General features: G+C 35.6%; 1 protein-coding gene across 4 annotated transcripts in view; it reads left to right on the top strand.

The window, feature by feature from the left end:
- Positions 1-11,340, top strand: part of crispld1a (cysteine-rich secretory protein LCCL domain containing 1a) — a 40,146-nt gene that overhangs the window by 21,196 nt on the left and 7,610 nt on the right. For 3 of the 4 annotated variants that reach the window (XM_051881667.1, XM_051881666.1, XM_051881665.1), the window contains 3 exons: positions 2,324-2,635; positions 9,351-9,469; positions 10,725-10,857. In XM_051881667.1, coding sequence (XP_051737627.1) covers positions 2,378-2,635; positions 9,351-9,469; positions 10,725-10,857 — 510 coding nt within the window. In that variant the 5' untranslated portion in view covers positions 2,324-2,377. Of the gene's footprint in view, positions 1-1,361; positions 1,576-2,323; positions 2,636-9,350; positions 9,470-10,724; positions 10,858-11,340 lie in introns of those variants that run through there. The other variant, XM_051881668.1, reaches the window with a different exon arrangement.

The following is an 11,340-nucleotide window of genomic DNA, read 5'->3' as shown; positions in this document are numbered from 1 at the left end:
CAGAGCAGCGTCTTTGAAAATCTTATGAGATATAATGCATCTCTACCACAGTGAAGCATGGATGAAGAGGTGTCATGGTGTGGGGAGCCTTCTTAGTTGCTGGTATGTGTGAGCTACTTCACTGTGAAAAGTCATTTAATGCTTTGGAGAACAGGAGAATATTGCAAAATGGCTTGCTTCCCACATTTGAAAAGATGTTATCTAAAGAGAAATGATCAAATGTTATTTTTCAACAAGATAATGCCCATATTGCAAAGACAACCAAGAAGTGGCTTGAGAACAAGTTCATCAGGCTCATGTTTTGGCCTGGTCAGAGTCCAGATTTGAACCCTTATAGTGAATATTTGGTCTCACATTAAACTCTAACTAGGAAACATTTTTCAGCTATGAACTATTTGAAGCCATCAACATTGAGTTCTTCCTGTAAAAAGCTGTCTGCAAGTATTTGTACAATTCTTTCTAATTTCCTGATCAGTGATTTGTGATTAAAATGGTTGAGACCATTAGAAGACCACTAAATATTTTGCCATTTTTGGCTTGGCTGATTTTTTTTGTCCTAAAGTGTAAATAAATGTATAAAATAAATGTATCTATGACTTTAACTACTGAATGATTTATAGCGCCACACATGGTTGAGTATAAACTGCTGATCTTCTGGGATTTTCATGCACAACAGACTCTATAGAGGACAGTGCAGACACAAAATAACAACTAGTAAGTGGCATTTTGTGGGGGGGGTTGGGGGATATGCTTTATTAATGAGAGAGGTGAGACAGAATGACCAGGCTGGTGCAATCTGATAGAAAGGCAGCAGTGTGTGAAATATCTGCTGTGGTAAAGAACATCTCTGAACACACATCGAACATTGAAGTAAAGTACATTAGACGGCAGCAGAAGACCATTTCTTTCCAGGTTCCTAAACCCAAGTACCATTCCAGGCTACTATAGTAGGTGCCTGCTGAAAACTAGACGATAGATGTTTCCTGGTATGAGTTTGGACTCAAATGGCTTCTAGACTTAAATCCAGCAAGTCATTTTGGGATATTTTGGAACAGATCTGATACAAAAATGCATGATGCCATCATGTCAACATTGTCAGGAAGTTTCTAACAGCTTGTTGAATTCATACCATTGAAAGTCCATGCTTAACTGGATAACAGTACGGTGCAAATAATATGATACATTTTGGATTAGTCTCTCCCACACAAACGCGCACAAAAATATGTTTACACAGTTTGTAAATATTATTCTTTTGAATCCAGGTTAAACCGGTGGTTTGACTGAAACATGGGAGGCGTGGTTTGCAAAGAAATTCGAAACTGCGTCAAAGAAGTTGAGTTTGGATTTAAAGAGATGTTGTAGTCTGTCCCACATAGGGAAACCGAGTCTCCCCTGCACAATGATGATCGTTAAATTGCATTTATGAGCATGCTTACAGATGCTTTGGGATCTATGGATGAGCATTCGCAAAACATTACTGTCACAAGACTAGCAGTTCTCATTAGCCGGCTGAAACTTACAACAAGTCTGCAGAAAAGCTGAGTGAACATTTATTCGCTGGATACAGTAGCTCAGGTGATCAGTTTCAAATATCTTTTCACGAAAACACTTGGTTCAAAGTCTAATTAATGGTTGCTTTATTATTGTTGTCTGACCGTGTCAAGTTTTATCAAAGACTATAAATACATATAGCTACTGTTATGTCTTAATGTCAAAAAACCGATCTGAACCATTCGTTCACGCGGACTGAATCGGTAAGCGAATCAACTTATACAACTTATACTCGACGAAAAGTAAGTTGCTTTAAAATATCAGAAATATTACAAATAAAAGGTACTGGAAATATGTTTAGATGTTATTGCATTTTTACAGAACATACGAAACATTAACAAACGTTTGCAGACGAGATGTAAATAATTTTTTTTGTATTGTTTAACATGAAGTCAAATCTTTAGGTTTGATTTAAACTTTATACTTAGTGGCTGCAACAAACTGAACGTGGATACATACAAATACAACAGCCTTAAAAATAAATGATGATGTAAAATAAGTTATGAACTGATTCAGTTCTTTGAAAAGTTTAATCAGCCTTTCCTTTAATAGTTTTAAACACAAGAAAGTGCTCTTTGTCCCTAAAGCATGCAAAATGATGTTCCTTGTAGCATCCTCATACTGATGTTGAATATGTAAACGAAAGCTTGGTTGAATTTTTAGAAATGTTTCTGTCGTCATCCACAGCAGGCCCTTCCCTATCTCTTTCTCTTTATTGTACCTGTTTTATTTCTCAGCATTATTACCTGAAAGCTCTTTCTCTTCTCAACAGTTACCTGAAGACCCTCAGACGTCATCATTACGTCATCATCAGAACTCATCCACCATGGGTCACTTAACCTCTGCATTACTGAGGGGCCTTTCTCTCATGCTGATGACCCAGTGTGTGTTTGCCATGGTGCTGTTTAATGCCACGGATCTTGGCATTCTCTTGGATAAGTACCTGGATGATGACAGAGACTGGATGGTGGAGAGACAGCGAGGCAAGAGGGCCATCACTGCCAGTGACATGCAGGCCATCCTGGACCTTCACAACAAACTTCGGGGGCAGGTCTACCCACAGGCTTCAAATATGGAATACATGGTACAATGTCTCTACTCTACTACAAATAATAAAATATGGCAAATAACACAAATTAGGAATAATTCTATCTGCTTTTTTGGGAAAGGAAAAAAAATGCTTAAAGAGTTAGTTCACCCAAAAATGAAAATAATGTCATTTATTACTCACCCTCATGCCGTTCCACACCCGTAAGACCTTTGTTAATCTTCGGAACGCAAATTAAGATATTTTTGTTGAAATCCGATGGCTCAGTGAGGCCTGCATAGCCAGCAAAAAACATATTTAAATCAGTTCATGTGAGTACAGTGGTTCAATATTAATATTATAAAGCAACGAGAATATTTTTGGTGCGCCAAAAAACAAAATAACGACTTATATAGTGATGGTCGATTTCAAAACACTGCTTCATGAAGCTTCGGAGCGTTATGAATCTTTTGTGTCGAATCAGCGGTTCGGGGCGCCAAAGTCAGGTGATTTCAGCAGTTTGGCGGTTTGAAACACGATCCGAATCATGATTTGACACAAAAGATTCATAACGCTCCGAAGCTTCATGAATTTTGGTGCACCAAAAATATTCTTGTCGCTTTATAATGTTAATATTGAACCACTGTACTCACTGATTTAAATATGTTTTAAGTACATTAATGGATCTTGACAGAGGAAATGTCATTGCTGGCTATGCAGGCCTCACTGAGCCATCGGATTTCAACAAAAATATCTTAATTTGCGTTCCGAAGATTAACGAAGGTCTTACGTGTGTGGAACGACATGAGGGTGAGTAATAAATGACGTTATTTTCATTTTTGGGTGAACTAACCCTTTAAAGGGATAAAGGGATAGTTCACCCAAAAATAAAAATTTGTCATCATTTACTTACCCTCAAGTTGTTCTAAACCTGTATGAGTTTCTTTGCACTGTTGAGCACAAAAGAAGATATTTTGAAGAATGTTGGTAACCAGTTGGTAACCAATAACTTTAGAATCTGTTGAGGGTGAGTACAATTTCATTTTTGGGTGAACTATACCTTTAAGTACCTAGTCTTTGTTTGCAAAGAGAATAGTGGGACTCCAGGACAGTTATGTGGGGGGAAAAAAGAATAAAAAGTTTTGAGAATATTACAGACAATTGGTGTCAATGCAGAATAGAAATAAGGTAACAAAATAATAAGAACATTGAAACATTAGTACAGCTTGACTGAACTTATTGCTTTGTCTAATGTTTGATAGTGGCATAATTACTTTTTGATGTCTTTGCTTAAGCACTGCCAGTTTTCAATGAGCTGTTTAAAAGTGTACCACACACTTGCACACACTCACCACCAACCTTACTTTAGTCTGCATGTAAAGCACATATATTTTGTTCTGTCTGAAGGATCATTGTCGAGATGGAAGATAAATTATTATTCCTATTGTTCTTCCAGTCTGTCTATGAAACTGACAAATAATCCTTCAGCAGAATGTTGACTCATGGATATAAACCAGCAGAATGTCAGTATCTGAAGTGTTGTAAAACAAATGCAGTTAAATATTGTTTCAGAAGCAGTGTTTCCTCATGCTTCTTCAGGCTGGCTTAGCATGAAACATTGAGGTATTAAACAGATAGTCATAGTTCATTCAAAAATGACCAATTTGTCATCATTTACATCCTTATGTTGTTGGCACGTTCTTCAAAATATCTGCTTTTGTGTTCCCCAGATGAAGAAAAAAACATGACAGAATTTTCATGTTTGGAGGAACTATCCCTTTATGGTGTGTCTATATTTACTGTTTTACAATACTGGTCAAAAGTTTGGAATCATTAAGATTTTTTTTTAATGTTTATTTAAGTTATCTCATGCTCACCAAGACTGCATTTATTTGATCAAATAATAATAATAATAATACAGTAAGAACAATAATACTGTGAAATATTATTACAATTTAAATTAACTGGTTTATATTGTAATATATTTTAAAATGTAATTTATTCCTGTGATGGCAAAGCTGAATTTTCAGCATCATTACTCCAGTCTTCAGTGTCACATGATCCTTCAGAAATCAAATCCTGATTTGGTGCTTTAAGAAAAATGTATTATTATTATCGATGTTGAAAACAGTTGTGCTGCTTAATATTTTTGTGGAAACTGATATTTTTTTTCAGGATTCTTTGATGAATAGAAAGTTAAAAAATCAGGATTTATTTTAAGTAGAACTTTTTTGTAACATTTATTAATATATTTCATAAATGGCTTTACTGTTACTATTTTTTTGATCAATTTAATGTACCTTTGCTGAATAAAATTATTAATTTCTTCTTTTTTTAATCTTACTTACCCCAAACTTTTGAATGGCAGTGTATCATGATTTCCACAAAAATAAAACAAAGTAAAATAAAATATTAAGAAGCAAAAACTGTTTTCAACATTGATAATAATAATAAATGATCATAGAATGATTTCTGAAGGATCATGTGACACTGAAAACTGAAGTAATGGCTGCTGAAAATACATCTTTGCTATTACAGGAATAAATAACATTTTAAATTATATTCAATTATAAAACAGTTATTTTAAATTGTAATAATATTTAACAATATTGCTGTTTTTCTTGTTGTTGTTGTTTTGTTTTGTTGTTTTGTTTTTTGATCAAATAAAAGCAACCTTGGTGAGATTAAGAGACTTCTTTCAGAAACATTAAAAAACCTTCATGCTTCCAAACTATGGTAGTGAAAAGAACCAAGCTAAAATTAGGATAGAATTTAAAGCTGCGTTTCCTTGCATGCTAAAAGAAACAGTACCATGAGACTAACCCAGCTTAGACCTTTACTTAAGAAAATAGATAAATAAATAAATAAATAGGTGCATGGCCATCTTGAACAGTAAGACCCCATTTATACTGCAGCTTTTCAGAAAGACAGGCAATAGCTTGAGAGATGCCTTGCCGGGATTGTTAACTGGGCGTCGGGAGTGGAGTTTGGGCAGCTCAGCAGAGTGAAAGTAATACGACAGGTGTGATGGATGTGGAGACATGGAATGTGATGATGCGCTGCTCCAGCCCTCCATAGCCTTTTACAATAACCGGTTCTGAATTCTAGGCAAAACAGCAGAATTCCAGACTGCAGCAGGGAAATCAAGCAATCAACAGACTCTCATTTCAATAAGAACACACTCATATTCCCACACACACACGCTGTACAGCAGATACATTGACTCTACGTTCCTCATTTAATACTTTCACTGTGGCTCTTTTGCCACTTAACAGAAAAAATTAGCTCCTGGGGGACGTTGGAAATTTTTCACTTTCTTGGAATGTGACCAGATGACAAAAAACGTGCAGCTGATGAGGTGTCAAGTGAAGTAAACAATGGTGTGTGAAAGAGTATGAGTGTCTGCACTGACGGGACGTGTTTTCCTTTACTGGTCCTGTCTAAGTGCGGTCGGATTCTTTGGGGCCTCCCCTACCGAGAACGCTGTGTAAATAGAATCAGTTTACCCTTTTTTCAGTTTACAGGTTTTGAAGGATAAACCATTCATTGCTAGAAATACAGTACTAGCTGGCATTCAGTTTTGGACTACTGAAAAATCTATTTGTGGTTTTAGAGTATTTGATTTTGTTGGTACACCATATCACCTTGGATCATCAATATATCATGGAATTCTGAATATATCTCTCCATTGATGTGTGTTGGTTAATATAGATAGATAGACACCTGTCCTTCTGCTTGAAGGAATATTCTGTTCAAAACAAGTTAAGCTCAGTTAACAGTACTTGTGGCACGATGTTGATTACCACAATTATTCATTTTGACTGGTCCTTCCTTTTCTTTGAAAAAAAGCAATTTCTGGGATCCAGTGAGGTACTTATGTTACACTTTGTTTAAAATGAAAATTCTGTCATTAATTACTCACCTTCATGTCGTTCTAAACCCTTAAGACCTTCGTTCATCTTCGGAACACAAATTAAGCCATTTTTGATGAAATCTGAGAGCTTTCTGATTCCCCATAAAAAGCAACGCAATTACCATTTTCAAGGTCCAGAAAGGTAGTAAAGACATCGTTAATATAGTCCATGTGACTACAGTGGTTCAACCTTAATTTTATGAAGCGACGAGAATACTTTTTGTCTGCAAAAAACAAAAAACAAAACAAAATCAAGAATAATGACGTTATTCAACAATTTCTTCTCTTCCTTGTCAATCTCAAATGCTTTTTCATGTTGTAAACACAGTGCAGCGCTTCCAGGTTCTATGTCAGAATATATTGGCCGGCTCCTGCATCAGCATCACATGCATGCGTCATGGTGCTCACGTGAACAGCATTTTATTTATTTTTTTGCACACAAAAAGTATTCTTGTCGCTTCATAAAATACACTGTAGTCACATGGACTATTTTAACAATGTCTTTACTACCTTTCTTAGCCTTGAAAGTGGTAGTTGCGTTGCTGTGTATGGGGGATCATAAAGCTCTCGGATTTCACCAAAAATATCTTAATTTGTGTTCCGAAGATGAACGAAGGTCTTATGGGTTTGGAATGACATGAGGGTGAGTAATTAATGACAGAATTTTCATTTTTGGGTGAACTAACCCTATAAGATGACACTGTTACAGTGTAATTACACAAATAAGTACTGAGTCATATTAATTAACAACATGTACTTACTATAGGGTTAAGGCTAGAATTTGGATTGGGTTTAGGGTTAGTTGTAATAATGCATAATTTACTGTTATTTCTATAGTGACTACATGTAACGTGTACTATGTCACCTTAAAATAAAGTGTTACCGGTACTTACAATGGGAGTGAATGGAGCCAATCCGTAAATGTTAAAAAACGTTTCAATAGTACAGACACAAGACTTATACAAAATGTTAATATGATTTTAATGTGAAACATTGCTAATAAACTGAAATATTTTTTTAAAGAAAGCCAAAAATGTATCTTATTACTTTTTAAGATAACACTTTATTTCGATAGTCCACTTTAGACATTCTACTAACTATAAGTAACTTTGCAACTACATGTCAACTGTTAGAGTATTAGTTGACTGTCTTAATATCTGCTAACACTTTATTTTGATGGTACCCCAACAGACATTCTACTGACTATAAGTAACTTTGCAAGTACTACATTTTTGTATAAAAGGTGCTAGATAAAGATTATTATATTATTATTAACCTTTTCTTTGTAAAGTTGTAACAAACACTGCATTCTCTAGCGGTCGTCGGTGTGCATTGGTTTACCTGCACAGCTCTCACTATCTGGCCACCGTTACACATGCAATACGAGAGTGAGTGTCTGTTTATCACAGCTGAAATGAGAAATGAGACACAACAACGTGCAACAAAATGCTTCACGAAAAATAAAGCGCAGTTGATGAACGAAAGACAAGGAAGCACAAAAAATGAACGTACAGTACACAAGAGTAAATACAAACAAGAGTTTGTTGTTAATCGCCAACAGCACAGCAGCTCCAGACAATCAATGACACTCAAACCCAGTTTTATTCACATGTGAAGCGGATTCAAAGCAGCCTCCACGTCTGTTTTCAGGCCTTCCCACTTAGCTCTCTCCAGCACTGGAAAGCTTTTCTAATATTAACGTTGGTCCTGAAGTGCTTGCCCAGTAATAAACCTTCATTCCAGTGATATACTTTTGAACTGTTTTGTATTGTCTCATTTCTCTTTCTGCGTTTTTTTTTCTTTCAAATCTCCCTCTTGCTCGTTCTCTCTCCTTGACCTTCGTACGCCCCTAATGCTGATTGGTTAGACGTTTGTTGTTGGTGTCGGCCCGACTAACTTCCAAACAGAGTAGTTGAAAAAATACATACCCCACCTTTAACTTATACACAAGTTGCTCTCGATTGAGCTTCTTGTGTTGAATGCAGAATATACCTTTAACTCTGCAGTATAAAGGCCCACTTTGATGGGTGGCTTTGCAAACCAAGCAGACATCCTGTTGGCAGGTACTCACTTCAAGGATTAATGTCTCAGGCAATTGTTTCAGCTATTTTGGGGACCTTTTTGGGCCACATTTACCGCTGGACTGTGCTTTGGGACTTCCTAGGGAAAAAGTGTAACATGAATGGGCAGTGACAGGGCAGATAACTCCCCAGTCACTCACGCCATAATTCTGGTTCAAATTTCTCTCCAACCTTGAGTTTTGTATGCTTTCCATTCAAGGTGAAAGTGCTGTTTTGCTTTTCCAGAATAATGAGATGTTTTTATTAAACAGCAAAATGTGGGTCAGATAGACAAAAAAAACTATTCGATTTGTGAGTGGCCTTGAATGGTGTAGCATGCAACCAAAACTTGGAACAACGAGTAGAAAATTCAGAAGACATATGGAGAACATTACTATATCCCAGTGATTCTCCAAATTTTTGGTCATGCCCTCCATTTAAACCCCCTGCAGTACCTGTGCGCCCCAACCTCCCTGGCAGGCACGCCCTACACTTTGAGAGCCACTGCTGTATCCAAAAAATGATTGTGCCTTTTGAATCAGTGCACAAGAAAAATAAACCAAGAGGTGAACCAGAGAGAAACCTGGTTCTTTATACAGCCTGCAGCACTCATTGTATTGAAGGCCAGCTTTAGCAGTATTTCACTGGACCAAATCCTTTTTTCTGTTAACAACCTTATAACCAGGTCATAATTACAACTACACATACAAAAGATTAAACTGAAAGCTTTGTTTCTGTAGTGCTCTGCTTGCCACCTATTTCCGTTTGAATCTGAGCCCTGTCTCTGTATTTCTTTTAGGTGTGGGACACTGAACTGGAGAGGAGTGCTGAGGAATGGGCCGAGACCTGCCTGTGGGAACATGGCCCAGCTGGCCTGCTGCCTCAGATTGGTCAGAACCTAGGAGTGCACTGGGGAAGGTCTGATTGTGCTTTGTTGCTTTAGCAATGTGAGCTTAATAGTCAAAACATATGTTATATCTGTGTTAAAACAACACATGTGATATCTGAACTACTATACAGCTATAATTCAGCTTTATTAATACACTAACACTAATATTTAAAAGTTTTGGTTCGGCAAGATTTTTTAAATATTTTTTAAAGAAGTGCAGCCAAAAGGCTGCATTTATTAAATTGAAAAATAAAGTAAAAACAGTAATATTGTGAAATATTATTACAATTTAAAAGGACTGTTTTCTATTTGAACATATTTTTAAATGTAATTTATTCCTATGATCCAAAGCTGAATTTTCAGTATCATTACTCCAGTCTTCAGTGTCACTTGATTCTTCAGAAATCATTTTAATATGCTGATTTGGTGCTCAAGAAACATTTGTTATTATTGTAAATGTAGAAAATATTTGTGCTGCATAATATTTTTGTGATAAATTTTGTTACAGTGAGCAGTTTTGAAGAACTTTTGAAGTTGTCATCAGATCTTTGAAAGATACTAAGAGTCTTGTCTAAGGCACTTTCTAGCAATTTATCCATTCATTTTTTGAGTTATGTCAGTAAATCTACACATTTTCTAATATTTTAATAATATCATTTTATTTTTTTCCATACTGGACTATTATTGTGATGTAATCTTTTCCAAATAAACTCTAAATAACACATAAAACAAAAACTATTAAAGAACGCATAAAAAAAAAAATATATATATATATATAGTGTTCTTTTGAACTTTCTGTTCACAAAGAATACTGAAAAAAGTATCACCGTTACCACAAAAATATTAAGCAGCTTTTTTTAACATAATAATATTAATAATAAATATTTATGAGCACCAAATCAGAATTTTACATTTTAAAATATATTAAAATAGAAACAGTTTTTTTATGTTATAATAATATTTCTCAATACTACTGTTTTACTATATTTTTTATCAAATAAATGCAGCCATGGTTTCTTTTAAAAACTTTAAAAAATCTGATAGTTCCCAAATTCTTGAATGGTAGTGTAAATGTCAGTTAGACAATCTTCTGTTCTACGTGGACCGTTCCTTGCTAGAATACATTGTGGACCACCAGACCATATGACGTTTTGTCAAAGGCTTGGCCATGCATGACTATGAATACATGTTTGCAATAATCCAACTGTTGGTTTTATTCTTCATTAGACAATGCATGAATTTTAAGTTACTATTAATGATGCTTTTTTTAATGTTCACCCCCAGGTATCGTCCACCTACTTCTCATGTACAATCCTGGTATGATGAGGTCAAAGACTACTCATTCCCATACCCCCAGGAATGTAACCCTCACTGCCCTTTTAGGTGTAGTGGTCCAGTCTGTACCCACTACACTCAGGTAGATATAATGACTGCAACATACCTAATGAGCATATCACATGTGTATTTAGGTGCAAACCCACTGATGGATTTGCCAGATCTGAAAACAATTCTGAAATTTATGAGAAGGCAGTGAAGGAAGTTTAAAAGGTTAGTTCACCCAAAAATGAAAATTTTGTCATTAATTATTCACCCTCATGTCGTTCCACACCCGTAAGATCTTCGTTCATCTTCAGAACACAAATTAAGATATTTTGATTAAATCCGATGGCTCAGTGAGGCCTGACAGCAATGCCACTGAAAATCTCAAGATCCATAAAGGTACTAAAAACATATTTAAAACAGTTCATGTGAGTACAGTGGTTCTACCTTAATATTATAAAGCGACGAGAATACTTTTTGTGCGGCAAAAAAACAAAACAAAATAACGACTTTTCAACAATATCTTGTGATGGCCGATTTCAAAACACTGCTTAGGACCTTTATGAATCGAATCAGTGGT

This window comes from Ctenopharyngodon idella, chromosome 23, assembly GCF_019924925.1.
Source record: "Ctenopharyngodon idella isolate HZGC_01 chromosome 23, HZGC01, whole genome shotgun sequence".
NCBI classification, from domain to species: Eukaryota; Metazoa; Chordata; class Actinopteri; order Cypriniformes; family Xenocyprididae; genus Ctenopharyngodon; species Ctenopharyngodon idella.
The sequence above is the reverse complement of the archived record's forward strand: the minus strand, read 5'-3'. Positions and strand labels throughout refer to the sequence as shown.